General features: G+C 37.0%; 1 protein-coding gene across 1 annotated transcript in view; it reads left to right on the top strand.

Moving 5' to 3' along the window:
• Positions 1–25,467, top strand: part of FMN2 (formin 2) — a 163,709-nt gene that overhangs the window by 126,032 nt on the left and 12,210 nt on the right. Inside the window, exons 16-17 of the mRNA XM_055811133.1 lie at positions 2,767–2,818; positions 19,244–19,393. Of these exons, the coding sequence (XP_055667108.1) occupies positions 2,767–2,818; positions 19,244–19,393 (202 nt within the window). The remainder of the gene's footprint in view (positions 1–2,766; positions 2,819–19,243; positions 19,394–25,467) is intronic.

Here is a 25,467-nt window from a genome sequence, read left to right as displayed (position 1 = left end):
TGTTTTATGTTTGGAACAATGAGAAAGCAAATGGATTGCATGTCAAATTTACACTTGAATAATATCCTTCTGATAACATGCAAAAGGTTTAGAAGTGTCATCACGTATTTGGAACAGACTACAAGGCTATTCTCTTTTAGAGAGATTTCTTTCCTCGCAAGACTGTTTAATGCCAAGAGGTAATCTGATGCAGGATGAAATCTCCCTCTGTGGGTATAGTAGGTGCCTTATGCATATGTACTTATTACTTTTTAAAAAAGATGCTGTTACATGAACCTGCATCATTCAGGGATTCTCAAGATTCTTTTTTTTCTATAATACCCATTCTCTACAAAATTATTGAAAGTACAGATACCTGAAGGATTTTTCTCTTTCCTTCCTCTCTGGACCATAGTAACTTCCTTTTTTAATTGAAATAAAATTTGCTCCAGAATGGGGACACATCCTTTGATAAACCTAGTATATACGCTGTGCTTGCATTTTTGGAAAAAGTAAACTGTGGAATATTTGCTTCATTGTTGGTAGATAAATAATTGTTTGTAAACATGTGCAGAAGAGTTGAAATAAAAAGAAAAAACTGCAAACTAGACAGATTAGACAACGTTATAACCCATCAATCCTGGAAATTATAACAAGAGTTATATCCTAGAGATATGATGCCTGTACTAAAAGACTAGGCCGCAACATGCTTGACTCCATTTCTAAGCATTACTTAACTGAAAGGAGTCCAAATTACATTTTTCAGTATACAATTATTTATTTTAAAAGTTGTTTCTGCAGATACTTAGTGAAAGTGTTAATGCAGGATGAGATATTGGATCTCCCTTCATCCAGTTTCTTCTCTCTTGCACCATATGGTTTTACAAGTCATACCTTGACTCTCAGGATTGAAGTATGAAGAGAAAAAAAATTCTTAATGAGATTCTGTCAAAGCTGCCAGGTTTCACCTGGTTTCATATCCAAAGCAAGGCAAGGCTTTCAAGAAAAACTCTAAGTCAGCCCAGATTCACTCAACACTGGGCCCAAGTTCACTCAAAAGAGTTGTGAGCCCTCACAAACCTTTTGAAGAATCTGGGCTGAGTTTCAAGTCGGTATTGAAATCTGTAATCAGGCAGGATTCACGTGCTCTTAAATTTCCTTGAGAACATTTACCCAGCTCTCCCTCAAGTTTTCTGTGGTTTGCTGGTGGGTTTTTTTTTTTTTCACTTTCAGCGAAACAATGATTGAGCCTGAGTCTTCAAATAACAATTGCTAAATATAATGTTTGCTGCTACAAGCATCCAGGCACTGCTCATCCTCCTCAGCAGACTATATTGCTACTAATAAAAAGCATTTGCAGCATCAGACAGCTCTGACCCTTGTTCTGACTGGGAAAAAAGAGGGAAAGTCCATCTGTGTATCTTTGCTACAGATTTCATATATCTGTTCTAGTGTTAGTGTATTTTTGTAAAGTGTTGTTGATTAAAACATTGTAACAGAAAAATAGTGGTTATCTTTGCTCCCAGATATTCCCATTGCCTTTCTCGATTTTGACAAATCTAAAATGAGGATTTCCTTTATCACAGGCAATGTATCTGCAATGTATCAAAGTGATTTTAATGAGTTATTATTTTAGAGCTATGTACAGAAAGTGGAATGACAAATAGCTTAAAGCTTTATTTTTTGTTTTTAGATTTCTATGTGAATTCTGTACCATTGACGTTTATTTCCAGGACAGTTCAGAGCCTTCTTGTATCCCCAAACCCATTGACTCTTGGGAAGCCTAAAATTCTCCTTGAAAATTAGCAGGCTGCATTAGTCCGGCTGACTGAAAAGAAGAAACAACTTCCAAACTAAAAGGCTTTTGGTTAAAGCAGAGATCTTAAATGGGACTTGAGTTGTGCTACCTGAATGATTATAGAAGTACAAATCTCACCTAAGCACACATGCACAGAGCAGTTTGTGCTATCGCTTTGCACATCGGTGATGCCTAAATTACTACGCATGTTCCTGTAGATTCTGTGGATCAGAATACCCAAGTTAAGTGAAATGGGTACAAAATAAAATGCAAGACAACACATGGAAAATAGATCACACCAATGTGTGGCAATGGCAGTTTCATATTTTTAATTTCTGTCACATGATCACCAAATTACAATTTCCTTCTTATAAAAACATTCATGTTTTCAAGAGGTCTGCTATGCCTCTAGCACTTCACTAACTGATGTGAGCAGAGGGAGGTGGTGTGTGCAGGGAAAGATAAGAGAGCTAATAATATTTGTAACTATCAAGGAAAATTTAGAAAAGCTCTAAGACTGAATCCTTCCTGCTTTTCACTCAGCTTTTCCTCCTTCTGGTGTGTGTGTGTGTATATATATATATACATATATACCTGTTCCTATAGCTTTTCACTTTTCAGATTCATTCTTTAAGATCTGGTTTTAAGTCACTTTCATGACTTGTTGGTTGTTTATAGTACTGCAAGATTTTTTTATTTTTTTTTAATTTTCAAAACTTGCTTCAAGTTTGCAGGCTTTTTTTTCGTGGTTGTGGGTTTTGCTGTTTCTTTTTTTTTTTTTAAATAAGGGTATCAAAATTCATGTGGGTTTGTTCGTGTGTGGGTTTTTTGGTTTTGTTTTTTTGTTTTTTTTCTTTCAGAATTTAGGTACGAGTATATCTCCAGGTGGTTTCTATTCATTTTATACAACATACTTATGATGCACATTAATCTGAAACAATTTTATCTTTCACCTTGTAGCTAATAATTTTTTGATTGTATTTCTACAGCTAAAATAGACCAAGAAAATGAAGAGAAGTCGCTGACAGAAGCACATAAAAGGTAAGAAAGAACAATTGCAGTAAAACCTGTCTTTGAAAAACGTGTCTTGGTACAAGTTGCTGTATTGGTAGCCAGCATTATTGCATTGTTGAATAGTGAAAGAAATGCACTTTGGAAACTAAGTAATACTTTTTAATTGTAAATTTTAATTTGACAATTAGGGGAAAAAATTGAAGGAAGATAGACACACAACCTTCCTTTAGAGAAATATTGCATATGACTCTTGTCTTTCAGAAAATGCATATACCTTATAGAAAAATAAATTCAGAATACACCATTTGGACTGAGCGAGAACTGTTCATGCCACACCAGAATCATAGTGATTTGACAGGCACGTAACATTCCCCAAACATTCCACTCATTAGGTACCACTTCCTGTGCTTATAAAATATCTGCTTTAAAATAACGGAAATCCAGTTTTTAATATACTAATGATATGTATAATTAAATGTGACTTCCTCTGTAGAACTGCTAATAGATCTTCAAATAATTTTTTTGTGGCAAAAAGCAAAATACCTCATTAAATTTCATTACAGATGTGTGCAGTTGACAGAGTTTTCAAAATTGGGAACTTCACTGCATTGCACAACTTGTGGTTTCTTTTGATTTTTTGGCAGTGTTCTCCAGAAGTTCTCCAGAAGCAGTGGTTAAATGGGACAGATTTTTATCTGTCCCAGCAAAAGACCAAACTATGACACACACCATTTATAGTCCAGATTTAGGGAAACTGACAGTCTGTGTTTGTTTTCCTTTCACTACAAATAGCATCTTCTTTTTGTACTTGCTATAACCGCCACCAAATATACGCTAATGAAGAATATTCATTATTTATAGCTAGAGCTGGGAAGTCTCACAACAGGTTTCCACTGAAATATACCACTGTAAAAAGTTCTAGTTTTTACTATGGTTTATTAGCCATTCTATGACCCTGCTGACCAAATTTGCTACCTGCTGTAATGCTGCCATGCAGTTAAGATCTTCCCTGGTACAGCACCATACCTTGGGTCATGTACTAAAGATAGTACCTGAAAAGGAAGCCAAGGGAAGAGTAAATGTTCCTCTGCCACAAGAAGCTCCCCTCTTACTTGTGAGGAGGTCATAGGTCCTTGAGTAGCACATCAGTGATGTGGGAACATGATGGAAAAACTGGAACAAAGGGAGTATTGCTTTGGCTTAGTATCATACCTCTTGCTTAAGCGTATGAAAGGCATTCCTGACATTTCTTAATTTTGTTTAACTGCTGAGTTACATAATTCTTATCCTTAAAAATCTCCTTCACAATAAAACTTTGAGAGAAGAAACTGCTGTTAGAAAAAATTCTTGTGATCTCTCTCTGCTCTTTTAAGGAAACTGTTTCTCCTGTAGAAAATAGATTAGATTACATGTCCAAAGCTGACAGATATCTAAGGACAAGGGGAATCTTCAAGCTGTTCAGAAATCTTGTGACTTTTCACTGTCTAATTCACTCTCCATTCTTATTTATTCCCCTAACTGCATTGGAACTATCACATCAAAAACTTCCTATTGGTGTAACTAGCATCCACAATACAGGGGAAGAAAGCAAAACTGCACCCTGGTTTCTCATTCAGCTTGGTCTGTTCCATCTGACTTGTCCTAATTCTTTTTTTCTCCCTCTATGTTGAGTGTAGCAGCTCCTCTTACATAGTTTGTCAAAGCAGAAATTTCAGGTTCATTGTTCCTCTTTACTATAAATATCTAGCAAGGATAACTTCACATGCAAAACCTTTCGTGGAACACATGAGGAATTACACTAGGACAACATTAGGGCAAAGTTATTTTTTACTGTTATCTAGGCTACATTTCTCTTTCATTCTTCCTTCCATTGTCGCACTGAAATTCTTCATCAGATTAGTGGTATTTGTTGAAACATTGAAGACAGCTTCATAGTATAGTTTTAGTATTATGTGTATTTGTTTCTCTAAGATCTTTAATTGGGCTCAGAAATAAAATGCTTGAAATCTTTTTTGTCCAGGGGTGGGTGAAAAAGAAGATGAGAACTTAAAAAGCTAAATAGAAGATTAGTTACATTTGGTTAATCATAGGTAGAACAGTGATGCGCAGGATGACTAGGCAAGCAAGTACTGCAAGGAAAAGTGGTGGATTAGATGGAGCAAAATTAATGTGATTAATGTGCTTGGATTTTCTTTTTTGAAGTGGGTAACTTCAGCCCGTGTGTAAGTTCAGGTCTACCCATGATAACATTTCTTTAGCTTTCAGTAAAAACTACAATTTTTCTTTCTTTTCTTCTCTTTTTTTTTTTTTTTTTTTTTTGTTATTTTGGGCACAAAATATTAAAGCTGATATCTCCATAAAATAGAAAAGTCTAAAAGAACAGACTCTTGCAGCAATAACAACAAAAATGTTTCTAAAATGAATAATGATTTGGGGAAAATGCAGCAATGTGTATTTTAGAAAAGCTCAGTTGTGCAACAGATGAGCTGAAATGGAAAGTTAATCTTCCACACAAAATAAAGACAAAGAAAATGGAATGTCTGCTCCAGGGACTCCATACAGTGTATAGCTGTTCATTTGTCACAAGTGAGAAAATGTTTAATCGCTTTTGAAATGATGTATTCTCTCTTTATTTATCGTGTTTAGTGACTTTAAAAGTGTCAGTATGTAAAGTGTTTATCCAAGGAATGGATTTCTGGCACACGGATAAAATGAAAAGTGAAATGTTTAGCTCGCAATAGGCATATGTTCCAAGATCTCTCTAAGTATCCTGAGATGAGAAGAAAGCACACAGGTCTGTGTTTATCTAGCTTACGCAGGCAGACAAGGAAGGCTCCAGCCTGGTATTAACACTGAAGTGACATGGAATGTCTTCACCAAACCCCAAACAATTACATCATTCCCTTAAGAATATTGATAAAGTGTAATAAAAAAGAACCTGGCACTTTCCAATTAGATTCTCATTGCTAAATGCTTGAGAAACTGTGAAATACTTGACAAGTTAAAATAAAAACCACTGGTTTGGGGGGATGGGAAAGAAATAAAACAGGAGGAGGAGAGGAGGAGGGAAAGAGATGCTGCTATATTTTAGGAGCTCACAATTGGGCACTTTTTATTATTATTTTAGATTATGCCCTCTGTCCCAAGACACATAGCTATATGCTCAACTCATACAGCTATATATAACATTTAAACAAAATTTAACATCTTTGAAAGTTGGGAGATACAGCACACTTTGCACCACGCATCAAATGCATTGTTTTCTGCACTTTCATTTATTTAGGTCTAAATATCTCTGCCTTTTAAGACGTGATTTGCTTTAAGCTGTGAGAAAAAATGAGAAGCACTATTGTTTTCAGGGATACTTACAACAATTTTAAAATGAGACAGGGTTCAATCACAGCAAGCAGGAACCAAGATGACATCAAAGTTATTGTCAAATGTTACATGATAGCTGATGACTTGTTTTCTGTGCTGGGGTAAAAGGCAATAGCAACAGCAGCAATATAATCTTGCTGGTTATAATCAGAAATAAGCTAGTTACTCCTCTTCTTGCACTTCATTCTTTAAAAACAACAGCTAAACAACCTGACTAGAATTACCAGAAACAACATTTAGGGAAGCTGAAGGTCCTAATTCTCTGCCTTGGTACCTCTATGTGCCTGAGTGTGAGGGAATAGCATGTAGCTTTATTACTTTCTTATATTACCTTACCCAGGACTGGCTTCTGATCTTGAAAGGTTTCTAGATTAGGGTCTTTTTATGAAGAAAATCAATCCAGACTGTAACACTCATCTCTCTTCCACTGAAATAGTTGAGATTTTCTTTTTCTTCCCCTCTATCCACAATGATTTGTCTCTTCTTGGACTAGCATCTTGAGAATCATTCACAAACTGAACTGGAGACAGTTGGTTTAGACCTGAGACACAGATGATCTTCATTTCTTCCTGCTCTCTCTCAGTCAAACAATGAAGCATCACATTCTGAATTCAGTGCAGTAAACTGAGCCATTTTCAGTGCTGTGTTTATTCATACTGAATTCATGGAAGAGGCAATGTGTACTGAGAACCTCTTAAGAACACTACAGATCCTTTTATTTCTAATATTTCAGATAGTATAACCCTGCTTGAAGTGATAACGTAGGTCAGTAAGACAACAGCCCTGTATAATGGTGGCTTGATTTGGGGTGAAACTGTTCACCTGTTTTTCCTTCCGTGATGCCTAGCGAGGGCTGGATAGACTGAAACGTTGCTCACTATCATGGCTTGTGTACATCACTGATTTTAACAAATCTGAGAATTTAATCTGTTCTTTAGTAAATCTTAATGCATTAAGAGAATATGACTTCTTTTAAAACAGATATAGACAGGACTTTCTGCATTCTGACCTACGTATTAACTAGGGAATGTAAGATGTGTGTGGCTGGGTATGGAAAGGTCATCTTCCTGTGTCAGGCTATTTTTATTTGGTTTGTTTTATAATTTGCTCTCATTACTTGCACATTCCAGTGATTTTTAGGCTTTTAAGTGCTTCCTGAATGCAGCCTCCCAGGCACCTTTTGTGTTTTCAGGACTTTTAATAATCCATTTAGCAGTGTGGTGTTGCTTTCTTTGCTGTAGCAACAAATGACATAAATTTTGAAGAGAAATGTTTACCTTTAAACTCCCTGCAAAAAAAGTACTCCTGACACAACAATCTTCCCAGACTTCCATTGGCTTCACTGAACACAAGACTTAGGAACAAAGCTTTACACCTGCTTATGAGCTGACAAGTTGATGACACTTAGAGGAATAGCAGACAGTACGGTACAATGGCACTGCTGAAAAGCAACACCTAGAAACGTAGCACCTAAGTCTGGTAATCCTTTAAAAGAGTAAATGTTCCTCCCACCTCACTACCCTCTACACAATGGTTTTGATTGTTTCCAAAAGTGAACTGTAAAGTTAAAGTGAAAATTGAGTTAATGATTGAAATAAAGTGGTGAAAAGCCCAGAATGGAGAGAGGTATGTAGTTAAAAAAACCCACAAAAACACACACAAAAAAAGAAAAACCACAAAACCAGCACAACGCTTTTAACTGAAAGGCAAGACCCTACTGTTGGACCCCATTTTCGCTGCTCTTTGGCCATTCATCCTTTGTTGGTTCCTTTACTGTTAGGTCTATTTTTCTTGCTGTGTGGCTCCCGGCATGCAGACTCAAATTCCTCACGGTAATACATTTCAGACTGTAGGTATACATTAGTTGGATCAGCAAAAAGTAAATACTTGGTGAGCAAAGGAAATGTGTATAGAAGAAGCTTACAGACTGTTAAACAGATCAGATCATTCTAGTTTAGGATCCTGTCTCTGACAAAATATCAGGGGCTGTAAATATGCAGTAATGGAAACTTTGCGGGCAGTTTAGTTATGTCAGAAAGTCTCTTCTGAAATACGGGTAATTGATCTTTCCCTGAAAGATGAAGTCTTTGCCCTTTTCTGAAAATATTTGCCAAATGACTGCAAGTTCTTAACCATTTGCATGATTGATTTTTGCCTGTAAGAGCATTATAGTTTCTTTTAAAGATGCCAAGCTGCTTGCTTAAAAAAATGGTTTTATCTTATTGGGTTGAAATTAGTTGGCATTTAATGATTCAGCGCTAGTGTGAACAAATAGTAATATAACTTTCAACAGACTGGGTTACAATTCAGAGAACTAATATTCTGCAATATAAACTCATCTTTATGTAACTTATTCTACAGTTTGTGTAGAGGACCTATTCTTAGATTGTACCATAAAAGAGAAATTATATTAATTTAAGGTACAAATACAGGTACATAGCTATGTGGCATTGATAACCATACAGCTAAGTAACACCCAGGTAACAATACAGTTATTTTAACTGGGGTCTGATCATACCCAAAACTAATGCTATAGCCTTAAATACAGGATTAAAAATCACTAAGAGAAAAATCATGTAGCTAATAAAATTAATTAAAAAGAACCAGAAATTAAAATATTTAAATGTGGCAGTATGCTTTGACCTCCAGTTTATGTCTACCAGGTGGTTTCACTGAGTAGTCCTCAAAAATTCAAGATATTCCTTTTGCGCTGCTACAGCCGAAGAAAATGCTTGTGTGCGTGTGTGTGTGTGTGTGTGATTTGGTCCAGTGCCTCTTCATTGTGCATCAGCTTCTGGTCATGTTCAGTAGTTTTTTTCTTTCATGTTTTCATCTTTCATCATCTACCTGAGCTGATAAGTCAGATTACGCTGTGAAGGCCTTAGGAAGTAGTGCTCACACTTGCAGTACCTGTGACTTAAATGTGGATAACACTCTGCTTTTACTCTCTTACATTGTTTTGCCACTACCGGTGTTGCTTTCGTCCTTGCTGTATTTTAAGATTTACTTTACGGATTATTATGGTACATTGCTGTTGTCATGTACGTGCAAATAGGAAAGCAGAACGTCAGGGATGTGGTTTCACTGGGTCACAATTTGCATTAACTCATATGGGAACTATCCAGTAATAACTTGTACAATAGGGGTTGTTCCTTCCACAGCACTTGCCAGCTGAGGGGGAAGGCTGGCATCAGCCCCTCCACAGTACAGGGCTTGCCTCAGCCTACTGCTGAAACCCCACTGTGCTTCTTGTATCTGGAGATGAAGTGACCAGGAAAAAAAAAATAATATTGTTGCCTCTTTATTCTTCCTCAGCCTTTTTGCCTTGTTGCTTGTCTTTGTTAACAATGTAGATTCAGAAACGGCTTTAGTGAGCCAGATCTCTTCCACACTGTGTCTTAAACGAACACTTCTTACAGGATACCTTGCACCCGCTGCTTTTCTCAACTGCTGCCTGATGGTTCTACCTTAATCAGTCTGTTGAGAGGGAAAAGTTCCTTCTCTGCTCCAGAGGAAACAACTAGGACAATGGTCACCCCAGACCAGAACCACCATGAAACCTTTGTGTAATCCTTTGGAGGGATGGGGACAGCTCCTCCAGACATGAGAAAGTATCCTAGGCCAAAGGAGTATAATTTATTTACCTTTGCTTGGATGTGTCAGTATCGCTGATTCACATGTCCAGAGCGATATGGTTATTTATTACAATCTTTCCATCAATTCCAACGGCTGCCACCTTTGCATTTAAACTTGATCCTTAAAGAAAACGCTACCCATTTTTCTCTGCTAATCTAAACAAAGATAATGTCACTGATGTGAGGAGAATGTATTGGGATAAGTCAGGAGTTTAATCATAAATGTCTAACATTTGAAAAATGCATGTAAAGACCTTTTCCATCTGACACTTCATCAACTCAGTTTTTGAAGTCTTTCAATTTACTTTCACGGGATTCTGTTGTAATTGACTCTAAGAATATGAAAGCCCCCGTGAACATTTTTCTCCTCCAAAGGCTGGATTTCTTCCACTCATAGTTGTGCTGGCTTTTGATGATATTAGGGAATCTCATGTTCATGAATGTGGAGAGAGCTCCTGTACACTGAATGATGGAAGAATGCTCTTCAGAGCAATCCCAAAGGGGTAAGATGAAACTGCATCACAAAACATTTAAAATGTTAGGGGTTTCTATAATACCCAATTATTTTAGAACATTTTTACTCTATAATTTTCAAAGAATAGAAACTGAAACCTAAGTTTGGCTTGACAGCAAAAATAGAAGCAGCACGTGACAATACTCCCAGTCAGACCTGTTGATTCATTTACTGGTTATTTTTGGAGTATACTTTTGTAAATGCACCTGTATAAAAATTAATCTATACTGAATAACGTTCTTAGAGCGTGGGTTAATATTATATGTACATGAAATCCGGTAAGGCATCTGTGTGGTTTCTGTCTAGATACCCAAATAATTCCCTCTGGGTTTAAAGCAAATTACTTCTTATTTTGTTTGATAACTCTGACCTTGACCCTGCATGAATTGCAGCTATAAAAGTGAGTCATACCACGGGAGCAGGCAGATTACAAGGCTGAGACTGACATCAATAAACTGAAGAAACAGTAAAACTTTTAACAATACTTAGTACACAACAGTTACGCTACCTCCATATGTAATTATAACTCCTTACTTTTGTAATAATTGCCCAGAAAGCCTTCATTGCACTAGACAGTGAATACGAGGTATGTTAATAGAAAGATCTGGAGACAAGTTGGCTTTATCATGGGTCATTTTGCTATTTCTTACAGCACTGAGGCTAGCAGCTTGTGTGTCAGATCACTGCTATTGAAATTCATTCCACCGCTGTATTTTGTGTCAGCTGCCACCTCTTATTTCCTATTTCTTCAAGTTCAACTGGCCAAGGGCTATTTAACATTTGAAGCTCCTATGTTAGTCTTTTTAAGAGTGAAAAACAGTTTTCTCTTAGATGTGTTGGATGACATTGCTTTACGCACGCTCATTTTTTATTTGCCCAGTTTAGCACAGAGCTGTCCGTGTGCCTACGTAACAGCTAGCTGGCATGCACGGGCGTGATACCCACACTAACACACAATTAAAAGCATTAAACTCTGAGAAAGAGAACCTACGTGTTCATGCAAAGTATGCAGATTACGGTAGATTGCAGCTAACACCAACACATCTAGGGAACTGTAAATACCTCAGGCCAAGTTTTTGAGAGAAAGTTTGAACCTGTTTAAAACTGTCATTTTAAAATGACAGAAGAAAGCACGTGCAAATTAAAAATGCATTAGAAAGGTCTTGCTAAATGTTTGCTTTTTTTTTTCCTGAGTGGCCTGTAAGAATACAATGGTCAGAGACAAAAAAAACCCACAAGGTCAGCTCTGTGGGTTTTTTTGTTTTATTTTTTTTTATATTATGTTTTTAATGTATTATCTCAATTCATATTTTAATCTGAAATGTATTCACAGAGACATAACTTTAAATATGTGTAACAGAATTTTGGGTTCACATAAACTCCAATTATCGGGTGAGCTGTGGCTGAGGAATACATTGTACCTGATATGTGATGGTAGCAAAAATACCTCTAACCTACATTTCCTGACCTTTTATTTTCAAAGGGCTGGAGCCTGACTGTGCAGAATGGCTTTTCAAACACTATTTTTTTGTCATCAGATAAGTTCTATCTGCTAAGATAGTTCCATCCTGCTTGTGACGTAATTTAACACCTAATCCTATGCCACCTCAGATGAAAAACGGTATTGTTATGTCAGCAGAGCATTTGCTTACATCAGATGAAAAAAAAAAAAAAAAAAAAAATCCCAAACCATAAGCAAACATATAAAGGGACCAGGATGTCACCTAATGTTTTAGAGAAGAGTGAGAATTAAAATAGGAAGAATAATAGTAATAATAATAATAATACCAAACAAACACCCCCCCCCCCAAAAAAAAAAAAAACACAACCACAAACAAGCAAAGGAGAATCTTGAAGAATACTTTTCAGATGTAGTGTTAACTACAATCCCCGATAACCACATGTTTCCAGAAGATATAAACAAGAAGTGATTTGGCAAATTTCTTCGTCGTGCCCAGCTAACATACCTTCATTTCAGGTTTTGAAAATCTCAAATTCACCTTCCAACAAAACTATAATTTAAATCAGTTATGGCCATATTATTTTGCTACTTTGCTAACCCTGTTATGAGGGACTTTGTTCCTGAAAGAGGACTAAAGCAAAACCCACCCATTGAATTAGGTAAATATAAGGGCCTGGAATAACAGTTTGAATTGAGGTTGAGGCGACAATCTAATACGTGAAGGTTTTATTCATTGCTAACTCCACGAGTTCATCAGTCCTCTAAGAATTTTAGTTTTTCTGAAATATTTAAGTGCAAGGTTATATTCATAATACCTACTGAATTTAACAATCTGTACCATAGTATATGCTCTGGTTCATTTACTGGGCCTGCTGCCTTCAGTATGTGGCATAAAGTATAAAATATGTAAATTGTGCATTTGCATTACTAATAGATGCGTACAACTAATTGTATTGATCATTGTTGATGAACATTGAAGCTGTCAAGTATTCCTGGTATGGTGGGGTGGGGATCAAAACTCTCAGGCACAAGGCAGACCAGCCTGTCAAAACCCAATTTACTGTTCTTTGCGTTGGATGCTTTTTGGTGGGCTTTTGCTGGAGGGAAAAAACCAGTACCTCAAAGGTAGAGGGATTTTTTTGTTGTTGAAGCTGTTGATTTTCATCTAGTTGGAGCAATAAAACACTTTTCTGCTAAATATGAATTTATAGGAGACAAGGGACTAGAGATGAGGGAGATGACTTAGGATTCAAAACATTGCAAATGTTTGGCAGGTTTTTTTTAGAGGAAAGGAAAAATCTCTGGAGACCTTTGTTTTCTAAGGAACAATATTGCAAAATCCATAGTTACACAATATAAATTGGCAAATGAAAGAAGGTATTAATAATTCTGGCAGCAGACTTAAGCTGGCATGTTATCTCAACTTTCTTTTTAATACAAGAAAGTTATTTTTCTTCTTTATAAAAAAAAAAGGGGGGGGGGGGGGGGGGCAGGAGGACCCTAAGAAATTTCTCACCAGCACATTTGAGTACTAGGTGTTTTGAATGAAACTATGTTTTTATATTTTCTCTACTTTTAATTATGCAGTGTAAGTGACAGCACTGAGGAGAGGCAATGATACCTTAAAAAAAAAAAGTGAAGAAAATGATATTACAGTTACCTATAACTATAAAAGTTATACATATGCTTTCTACATATGGATATATATAGAGAACTATATATAACTATAGTTATATAGAACTGTAGAAGAAAGTGAAGTTATAGCACAGAGAGGACCCTCAACAAAATATGTCAATAGAAAATGAGAGGCTTTGTAGGATGCTGCGCATATTAACTTTCCTTACAATCTGGTGCTACCTCAATAACCATGTTTCCGTCCTCCTTTTGCCCTGGAAACGTGTTTTAGAGGGTTTAGAGGATACGTGGGTCTCTGGGCCACACTCAGTAATTCACACAGGGTTGGACAGTGAGGTGACACATGCCCCACAGCATTGCCCCCTCAGCCCAGCACTGCAGCAGCTTGCTGGTTCTGTTTTGTGTGACTTTGTTGAACTGCTCGGTATTCTGTCTTAAGACTAACTTTCATTAATGCTTTCAGATGTTGAAAACACACAGACAATACATACAAAGCCTTTTCCTCTTTATAAAATGAAACAAGAATTAATATGACAATTCATATGATTACCTTTTCCAGGAAGCAAGTGTCATTATCTATATATTGTATTCTTCTCCTTTATGTAGCCATCACTTCAGGATCAGCACCCTGAACAGGTTTATATGCCTGCCAACTCAGTTCGTTTTTAAATATAACTCATGTCAGATTTAAAGTAGTAAGAGGCACATATGGTCTTTTCTGCCCTTTTTACTTTCTTTTGCTACACGATGCTTAGTTTGAAATTGCACTTGTGACTTTAATCAGGCTAAAATGTACCTTAGCAGCCCCTGCCTGGCTCAGAACTGCTTTTGAAAGCCAAATGCTTCACAAAACTAACACAGCACCACCACTAACACTACCTGTTCTTAATCTCAAATGTACATAATTGATGCTTCATAATTTATAAAGGCAAACCCAAGTAGTGAAGAATATCCAGGTTCAAAGTTCCACCAAAATACATAATTCATTAAATGGTACCAAATGCCTCTTGCAGAATTGTAGAAACGTTCTTTTTTTCTGCTTCTATAGCCACATTGAAACTGATCTTTACTCTTGCAGGTGGTTTAGTTTGCTGTATGGGGAAACCAGATGCAGGTGTGCTCATGTGTGTTCACTGTTTCTCAGGAAGGTCAGCCAGGGCATGTCTTTACCGATGGTTACTTTGCTATTTGTTTGGCCACTGAAGCCTGATCAAATGGTGCTGGGATACAACTACTGCTGTCTATTGCTTAGTGTTGGTGATTTGTCTCATTAGTGCTTGTGTTTTGTTGGTGGGTTTTTTTAAGCAAAAGAAGTATTTTTGTAGCTGCCAGCTGCTTTATGTCTTCTGCCTCTTTTTCTGCTTGATCTACTGCATACATTCACATACATATATGCATGTGTACAAACATGCGTTGTACATATTTATAAACTGACCAATGCATTGCACTCGGCAGACCAATCTGAATCATTGTCTGCAACTACTTGCTAACTGGCTTCAGAACGGAATGAAAAAAGACTGAATAATCCATAGCTGCTCTTTAAATATTCCTGGCGGATCAGATCTATTAGCTAGAAATGCTGTCAATGAGCCATTTGCAATGTGAACGGCTTCTTTTCTTTCTCATATGATTAAATCTGGTTTGGCTGTTAGCGCATCCATTCCTTCCTTCCTTCCCTCCAAATAGAAAAATAATTTACATAGTCTCATAGTTGTACACAAGGGAGCACACAGAAAAGTCCAGTGATTCATTCATCAAGTTTCCACATTTGAGTAAGCAGTGAGTTCAGTCATGTCAGTCTGCAGTGATTTTTCTGAATTACACAAACACTTGAACCAAGGAAACTAGAAGAGAAGAAAAGGAACTAACCATCTTTCTTGATCTTCGTTCCTTATTTGTCAGGGATCAGCAACTCTTCCATTGTTTTGGGAGAGCTGATGCTGTTTAATTCTCCTTCAGGTCCAGCATGAGGGATATGAAACTCAGTCTGAAATCTGTTTGAAGAATTCTGGCTTTTGCCATGTCAGGATAAGACAGTGGTATGAGCATCACCACCGTATTTTCAATCATGCTTGAAAAGTCAGGCTGTTTGAAGCAAAGCCAGTGACCTCCTTTACCTCTTTTAATCCCTGAATATAACTCGCATGCCTTTCCTTTCCTCTTCCATGACTGCTACCTCTTCGCTAATGCACATTCTTTTAAGACACTTGCTAAGGGTTTGGTAGAGTAAGAACCTTTTCACTTCAAAAATGGACACTAAACAAGCTTTGCAATACCTGTTTGGTCATAAATGTTTATTTTGCAGACTGGTGAACTGGAAACCAGAGAGGTCAGATGGTTTTCCCAAGATTGTATAATACAGAAATTAATTTGAGTATAGGAACAAAATCCTTTTGAACTCTAATCCCTTATTTGATTCCAAATATCTGTGTGCCTGCATATATAGTCAGGAACAGTATCAATGGCATATGCAGATGTTTTGCTTCAAAATCTGCTGAAGGATCAACAGGAAAATTTGAATGGGATGCCCCACTGCAAAGCACCAGAGAAAAGGTATTTGCTGCCTGGCTGAAGTCTGTAAGGATGATATCCAGCCTTGGGGTTATGGTGATGTCATCGAAATTTCTCTTTGTATTTAAAATGCATGTCCCCTCTTGGAATCAGCTTTGAGATATGTCTAGTTTGACATACGTAAACATTTCCAAATCAGATATTTAAAGAGCATGGTAATATAGAGGATTTATTGCTGTGCATGTTTTATTATTTATGCATTTGGATTCACTTTATGTGCTTCGTCTTTCATGGATGAATGGTGCCACTTTGTCTTGTACTACAAAAATGACAGCATCAAACATATAGCAAGCAGGTTTCCATATGTCTTTTAAACGTACTCTAAGAGACTTAAGTGCAAAATAAAGGTAGACCTCTCTGACTGGAAAAAAATACAGCAACTGTCTTAACTGTTTGGTCTGCATATATAGAAAAAATATTTGATTCAGAGAAATTTGTGCCCCGATGTCTTATGTGTTGCACCTGATGTCTTGTGTGTTTTTACCAGGCATGAGAAAGGTGTGAGGTATTAACGATGACAATGTGCTGCGCTTTCACATTTCACAAACAGCTTACGTCCCTCACCTTCCAAAGTAACTGCCAGGGAGGCAAGCAACCTGGCTGAACGTCACTCTTCTTTCTATAAACCTAGAAATTAAGTTATAGCTGTTAGACACATCTGTATGCATGTGTGAAGTTGTACTGGTTATACAACCGGGTCTTCAGGGAGATTCTCAGTTACCAGAGAAAAAAACATTGGCCATCTCCGTCTACTCCCAGAGGAGGGCTGGAATAATTGAAGACTAATGGAAGCTTTTGCATCTCCAGTAAATGTTGCAGTTGATCACTTTCTTGGAGCATTCTCCTGTACAGACTGGATTTCATTTTGTCTTGGCTTCCTGTTTCTTGAGATGTTTTCCTGTGAGGGAATTCTTGCTCGTTACCTCAATTTCAAAGCATTGTTTAGGATGGCCATTCACTATCAAATGCTTTTCACATTATTGTCATTTGCACATTGGTTTGAAAACACATTTCTCAAAACAAGGCTTCTTGTTTGAACTTCCGACCTTTCGATGTTCTGTAAATCATTAATGGCCTTCATTCAAAGACCTTCTTTAAAAATAAGCCAGCGAGTCAGCTTATGCCTCCAGATTTCTCTCTTTTCCTGTATTGCTCACGTTCCTTCAAAAACATTGCAGGTTCATTCTGAAAAATCAAATGAGTCTTTTATATGACTTCCCCATTAGCCAGTTCCAGAGCTGTGAGTCTGCGGGAAGGGGCTGGGAGGAAAACCAAAAGACCTCCCTGACATGTTTGCAGTCTTGCAAAAGATTGAAAATATGTGAAAGTAGGCAGAAAAAATTAAATTATAGTGCAGCTGACTGATGAATGTGAGGGATATCCTTTTTGAGTGATTCCATGGGATCACAGGATAGTTGATAAATATTTTTCCCCGTATAAAACTGTGGGGAAAATATGAATAGGTAAGTAAAATGGAACATTTTAGTTTAATCAGTACTATCACTCTTCCATAAATCACTTGGAAAAAAACCCAAAAACAACAACAACAACAAAAGAGAAAAGAAAAAAACACCAAAAACCAGCAAAACCCAGTCACAAAAAAGACACCCTATTAACCAAGTACTGACTTGCAAAACAGAGGGTAGGCTGGCTGAGAGCGCTGAAGAGATGGTACACTCAGGTAAGGTGGCATTTGAGTATCAGACCAGTGAGTTAAACAGCAACAATGGTTTTGTCCCTTATATTTTTCTGTGCTGCATCTTTGTTGCTCAACAGCTTCTTTTTGCTTCAGCAGATGGAGAAATGAATGACAAATTAAAAGAAAATGTGTGTAGAATTTGATTGGTAAACTGATGTTAAATGTTTCAGCTGTAGGCTTAAGTAGAAATACATAATAATAGAAATAAACAGAAATAGGATAATTTATGTAGATATTTATTTTTCATTTTGGATAAAACAACTAGAGTGTTGCATCCTGAGAACTAGGACAAACAGTTTCACAGAGTCTTTGTAAGATTGACCCTTCTGAGTGGTTGAATTTTTGTATATTATCGTTACCGTTAAATACTTTATATTATAACAACTATCAAAGCACTCTTTCTCCAGATACAGTAGTTCATGAATGAAGATACAACTTCTGTAACTAAAATTACATTTCCATCCATTTAACTAGAATTGCATTTTTTCACCATAATTGAAGTGATTAAAACTGTAATGTGTTTCATAGAAAACTTATCATAGGAGTTGACCAGTAGTAATAGATCAGTGAGCAAAGCATCTACAACTACATTTCAAGAGACAGCTTTCCATAAAATAACCAATTCTTCATGGGCTTCCATGTTGAGCTTTAGATGAGAAAACTGTTCTTGAACGCTCTAGTATTTACAAAACATTAATTAAAAAAAAAAAAAAAAAAAACAAAAACAAAAAACCAAAGAAAATGGGATAATAGTTCATCAAGCAATTAATTTTTGAATTATTTTTTCTGAGGTTTCCTATAACATTCCTACATATTTTTATATTTGAAACAGAATAGAAGCAATTCAAAATCAGAAAGCTGTTGAATGTAATTGCAGTCGCAGTCTTCACTCAGTTTGGGAAATACGACCTTTGCATTTCAGCAGCAGTTCTTACGCAAGGTGTAGTTTTTGTGTTTAATATGGTGTTGTACTTTTGTTGAGCTCAGAAGGGCTTGTTGGATCGTTCTGGTAGAGTATTGCTGGGCACCTGCTTTCTACCACCGTTGCTCCTGGCCCAGTTTTCTGTTGGTCACTTCTTGTTTAGTACACAGCAGGTTTGAGCTTTAACATCTCTGTGGAGGCTTCGACCTAACCTACCTACCTTCTTGTGTTGTTGTGTAGATCGAACAGAACGTGAAGAAGTCTGTTTACAGTCCTTTATGGGCTTTGACTTTGTGTTTTCAAAACAGCTTTAAGCACAACAGAAAAGCAGTATATGGGCAGGTGTGGATGTCTGGATTTGCCAGGCAGTGGATGGTGTGTTCATTTTAGCTTTTGAAATGGAAAATACTTTGGTCAAAACCAGAATCTATGATAAATGCCAGATACCAGCTTCGCTGAAGGATCATCTTATATTGTGCGTCTGCCTGTATACAAAGAGCTCAGAACTGTTAGGCTTTTATATTCTTTTATTTTAGATCTGCTAACAAGAGTAATGAAATACAATGTCAGTGTTAAGTAAGAAAAAAATGCAGCAGTGGGTACTGAAACATTTGCTGGTTTTGCTTTCTTTGACAGCTTTTTGGAAACCGCAGCCTATTTCTGTATGAAACCAAAAATGGGAGAGAAAGAGGTGTCCCCACATTCTTTCTTCAGTATTTGGCACGAATTCAGTTCTGACTTCAAAGACTTCTGGAAAAAGGAAAACAAACTTATTCTTCAAGAAAGGTACATTTGTTTGTTTGTTCAAAGGCTTTTCTTAGAGAATGTTATTGGGAGCAACCACACAGAAACCAGTCAGCCTCACTTCATTAGTGAACTATCAAATGCCTTTCAGAGTTTTGTCTGTCTTTTGGGGCTTTTTCCAACAAATTTCCCACTCATACCCGCCAATTGTCATAATTTTTGAATGGGACGTTAATATCACATTATGCTAAAAGTTTTTTGGGTCCATGACCTGAACAACTTTTTTGGCAGTTCATATAACAACTTTGCTACTATGAATCCAAGGAATGGGAGACTTTTTTCAGGTCTGAAAGTTGATTAAAGATTTCCTATTAGCATATTTAGTGAAAACAAGTCAAGGTATCGAGACATGACATATTGTAAATATTTGTCCAATGAAGCTGGGAAAAAGGAAAGGGAAGCAGGAAAACAGAAGGAACAAGTCAGTTGACCCTGTGTTAAGAAAAGATTCAGACTGAATCACGTTGTAAATCTCAGCCCATGGACATGACTACATGTGGTATATATGGCATAAGGAAATGAGACGGTAGTTTTGAAAAATTAGCCATAGTGCCTGGATCATGTATTAGAAGAGCTATGAAGTTTGCTTTCCTCTGCAAGCAGGTCTTGCATTGTGGTCACACTCTGTTTATAAAAAATTATGCCAAGAACTAATTAGTTGTTTAGAAAGTAATAAATGCCATATAAGGACAAATTAAACAAATACAAACATGGAAACTGTAAACACTGTTGTATAATCTTGCATCTGTTAGCAACTTGAGTGACCTTGGTGTACAGATAATGAAGCTACTTCTGAGCCTGCATAGGTTTGAAGCTTTATGTTCATTAAGTTATTGATTTGAGTACATTTGTAGGTAAATGGACAAGAACAAGCCTCTTTTTCAAGAGTGCTCACTCTATGCAATTGTCACAGACATCAGATTACTGGTTAAGGAAGTTATTGAAAACTTTCCTTAGGTGGCTATATGATTAATGCTCCGTATACTGTATATGTTTAGTATAAGTGGATACATTTTGGAACGAGCAGTCTCACAGTTAAGAAAACTGCATTCTTCCTCTATTGCAAGAGCGTGGTGCAAATGTTAGCACAGTACAGCAGCTCTCCAGGGATCTATTTCATTTTACTGACTATCTGACTTAATTTTATGTAATTAAGTATGTCTCTTTGGAATTGAGTTGACATTTAAATACTATGGTTTCCTATGAAGGGATTTAGCTGCCAACCTAATACAGGTTAATTTAATCCTGTATTTTTTTATAGAACAGGATATAAGAAAAATGTCCTTTCATTTCCAAAATGCTAGGCTATTTTTCTAAAAACAAACAAACAAAATTACTCCAGAGGGTTCATGTTGCAAAATATTTTTCTTTAAAAGGCATTAACTAAATAAGCACAAAACCTCTTCCTCCTGCTTTTCCTATACATCTGAAGCTGAAGAGAAGAATGGGTTTGCGATACAATCATTTAATTCTCTTTCAGTTCAGCGCATGTGTATGCTAAGAGGAAGTGTTGAAGCAGCAGAGGAAAAAAAGTGGCTGCCAGACGGCCCTTCCCAGGACAAGGGTGTTTTTAGCCAGAAAGGAACTGAACATGTACAACCTACAAAATGGCTCTAGGTGCAGGATGTGACAGGGGAGGGAAAGGACAATGACAAAGGACCTGCAGTGGGAGAGGGAACACGGAGACCCCCAGGAAGAACAGCAAAGAGACCCAAACTCAGACTTGGAGCTGATGGGTTGAAAGAGACATTCCCAGGGGGACAGACAGGACCCCGTAACCACAGTCCAGGAAGTCACTAGAGATTAAGACTGAAAATCATCCATCCCAAAAATCATGGGTAGATTTTTGTTTTGAATTTTAAATGTTACTTGTCTCATCAAGTTTAAACCTTCCTCTCTAGGTTTTGTTTGTTCAGCTGAGGCAGGGTTTAGGCTTTGGAAACCTTTGGTGTCTTGGTTTGTGCTCACCTCTCAGGGAGGTTTGGCACAGTGCTGTTTCAGATCTGACAAAGTCAAACTCTCTGCATTGCCTTTTAGGAATTAAAGTATTTTTGCCAAGTTGGCAGTAAGAGTAACAATTTTCTAAGACAAATTATCTTCCCCAAAATGAAGAATCTTTGGTAAAACAACTGTCTTATCAAGCCTTTACACAGAAAATATTTTGCTTCCAGTCATAGTTCAACCTAGTATCTGAAGTTGTCCTTCAGGCTTTTTTTCTTGTTTTTTACATTTCCCCTTTTCTTAGTGCAAGACAAGATGCTGTGATGTGAAAGTGTCTTGGTATCGAGAAATCAGAGAAACATCTTGATGTAAAAATAGGTGTTGCCCAAAAGTATAAGAATGTACAACATGATGGTTTCCAGAATCTCAATCTAGATCAACAGATCCGTAGGTGACAGAAACCTGAAATCTGCCTATTGCCACTGAAATAAAAAATATTATTTCAAGAAACCAGATCTTCCCCTCTAGCTGATGTTCTTGAAAGTTTTCCTGTTGCTAAAGTTGAAGAGTAGGCTAGAATGTTAGTGGTCGAAGTAACTTTCTGTATTTTTTCTTTGGTAGCAAAATCAAGTGACAGATTGAGAGTTTTCTTTGTAAAGGATTGCAGCATGTCACCTTTGGTGAATTATTTACTAGGTTGCTGCCTCATGAACTATACCTTAATTATCATAATTAATTTATTAAATGTATAACTGTATTCCCTTTTCTTTTTTACTTTGATCATCTTTCTTTCTCACTCCTTGGTGGTTTTAGAGGGTTTTTTTGCATCTTCTCCCTCCACTTCAGTGTTTAGTTTAATAAACTTTTATGCTGTGGGCAATGTTTCTAGAATATTTTATATCCCATTTTCCATATGGACTGTTAATAGAGGCTGTTCTTTATTTAGTCTCTGCAAATATGAGTCACACTGTTTTACAATAATTTACCCAAGGGCTTTTCATAGATGGTATTTCCTAACGTAGTACTACTTTTTGTTACCAATAGATTAAAAGTGTATGTTTTAAAGAAAGCAGTCAGCCAGTTCTTATTTTAAACACTTTTCACTTGGCATTTCAACTTGTATATTGGTTTGCCAGGCATTTATATGCAAAAGATAAACACTGAAGTGTCAGACTTCGTATTTCCTTACAAGAAGATGAAGAAATAAAAAAAAAGAAAAATGGTGCAACGTTAAAAACAAATTAATTTTTCTGAAGTTTTCTACTGCTTTCACTCAGTTCTCTCACTTGAAATAAAGCAGAACTGGAAAATGCCAGCTGTAGAGAAAATTATGCATGACAAACTGTTAAATACAGTAGCAATAAAAAGAAAAATGCACCTGAAAATTACAGTGAAAGCACAGGTCTGCCAAAAGGTTTTCTGAACGGTACTATTTTTGTGGTCACACTGTAGTCAGGGCCAATAGAAATTGTTATCTGGGTGTTTTTAAAGTTCTAAAATTTTGTGCAGGTTGAAATTTCTGAAGCTATGGCTATCCTTTTAAGTGTATGTATCCTTTTAAGTGAAATTTTTCAATGTAATAGAACATCTTTCTGATTAAGCAACTTTAAAAACAAACAAACAACAAAAAAGAAAAGAAAGAAAAGGAAAACCACAACTAAACCTAAAGAGGGCATGTTTTGAGCTTTTAAATGTTGCTATCATTGTCCTTACATTATTTATTAAATGTATCCCTGGTAGTCTATGCTTTTCATTCATACTTTCAAAACTCTTGAAAGGCATCTGTCAGTGGGCTTGCACTTTGCATGTGATTAGCAAGAAAGCCAAGAAGAGCTGACATATTTCCCCTAATATTTTTTCAATGTTGTTTGAAAAAACAAGAGTATGATTTTGAACTTTGCAAGCTTTCTGTTCAGCATATTCATGGCCCAGACATGTATTTCAGGCGCTGCGTACCCTGAGATGCACGTTGCTCTCTGAATACGTATTGTCAGATAATGCACAGCTGCAGTGACAGCTATGCAAAAGTCTCACCTTCTTAGTAAAACTCTTACAGTGTCACACCACCAATCTTCAAATACCTTTTTTTTTTTCCCTTTTTAGTGAGAGCAAGTGTCTCATACAAACTGACTTGTAAATACATTAACTCTGTTCTCATTAATTTGTCTTTATTTCACCCCCATCCCAGTTTCTTTATATTTCTGAGGTAGAGATATTCAATGTTAAGCACAGTATTCCAGTCAAGCACTTCTGTTAGAACAAGAAGTATTCTAATTTTTCTTGACATCCAGCACAGGCCTTCGGAACTGTTGCCTAGACCCTACTGCTTTCCTAGGAACCAAGGAAAGGTAGTACGTCCTAGGAATGAAAAGATAAAAGTGCTCATGAGGCAACACCTAATATAATCCTTCAGAGGGAAGTCTTGAAATGTTATGATAAATTAAAAAGGAAAAAGAAAAAAAAAAAAAAAAGGAAAAGTTAAGCAACTGCTGGCTGTGGCAATCAAATACAGAATTTGCAAATCCTTGGTAGCTAAAATTACAGTTATTTATCAGAAAACCTCATCTTGATGTGGTCAGCAATGATCCATCCTTAGGACTAAAACTTCATCTTTTCTTTCCAGCCATGAAATACACCCTGGCTCATTGCAGTGACAGAAAGAAGCCAGTCCTTGCAGGTTTTTATGTTTTAAAGAAAAGTTCCATTGCTGTCAAAGGTTAATATCAATATCATTAGGCCTTAGATGCCGGTTCAGATCTTAGTGGAAACAGGTCATTAGTAAGGCAGAAAGATGTTTGCAGGGCCACAGTTCCACCTTCCCTTTCTTTGGGTGCAAGTGAGCTGCTGACACTACTTGCCCACTCCAGTTCTGGACATGTTTCTGTTTCTTCAGGTAGTCTGCTGCAGCCTTGCAAAGATTTATCTAAACAGGGGAAAGAAAGTTGTGTTGGGAGGCAGGGGGCTGATGGGGAGGAAGGGACAGCTATAGGTGCCCTGTAAGTGTATACACAAGCTATATATTGCTCATAATCTCAGCCTGGCCCTTGGCTTTATGGAGAGGCATGTCACTGAACAGGGACTGACTGTGTCAGGGATGCCAGCAGAGGAGAGTTCATAGGCAGGATCAACACGATGGTAAAATTCTGTAAGTCCCTGGTATCTTGCATCATGCTAAACTTGAGAATTCTTTTGGCTGACTTTATTCCACCCTTTAACTCCCACGATAAATCTTTGACACATTAAAAATAATCTATAAACTCAAAAAAATGCGCTCATGTCTCAAATGTGAAAGTTGCCCGTTCCCCTAAGAATAGCAGTTAAGCTGGCACCTGGTGTGTCACACTGTGTATATCTAGATGAAAGGGAGATTCCTGGCCAGTGTGTCTCCACAGCTCATTGATCTCCCTCTGCAGAAAGACTGGTATGTCTCCCTACAGACTCCTCGGCAGGATGATTTAAAACTTGCTGTTGAGCAATTTACAGTCTGGCATTGGATATCTGTACGTTGCACAGTGAGGAGCATGTTGGTAAGCTGCCACTGCTGCTTGCAGAGGAGGGCATTAAATCCCATAGCACGAGCAACGTCCTCACAGAGTAATTTAAGGGATATTTTGTTAACGCTTATAATAGGAACCAGTGAGTCAGACTTGAGAGTGAGAAATCGGGGGACATGGGAATACACACTTGCAAAGAAACCTGGAGATTGGAAGGAAAGAGAAGAAAATTGTATATGGAGTGGCAACGTGAGAGGGAAATGATGAAAATGTGGAGTATGTTTAGCGGGGTCACTTTGCTTGGCATGCTGGTGTAATGCCAGCTAAGAGCTCCGAGCAGTATGTTAGTAAGTAGCTATGGGTAGATACATTTTCTGACTTGGGAACTTTAATCTGAATGTCTTTATTGCTCTTTAATAGACTGAATTGCATACCGGTAGGCTTAGTTTTACGACTCTTAATGACATTTCAAAACAGAATGCAGCTTACGTGACTTTGAATTGAATAATTAGAAAGTTCTTCCGTTTTTTGAGCATATTTCAAAATTTTAACTTAAATAACTTTCTGATCGGAAAATACTGTTACAGGCATTGGAAAAAATCTTCTTAAAAGAAGCCCAAA

This window comes from Falco peregrinus, chromosome 7 (genome assembly GCF_023634155.1).
Source record: "Falco peregrinus isolate bFalPer1 chromosome 7, bFalPer1.pri, whole genome shotgun sequence".
Taxonomy (NCBI): Eukaryota; Metazoa; Chordata; class Aves; order Falconiformes; family Falconidae; genus Falco; species Falco peregrinus.
The sequence above is the reverse complement of the archived record's forward strand: the minus strand, read 5'-3'. Positions and strand labels throughout refer to the sequence as shown.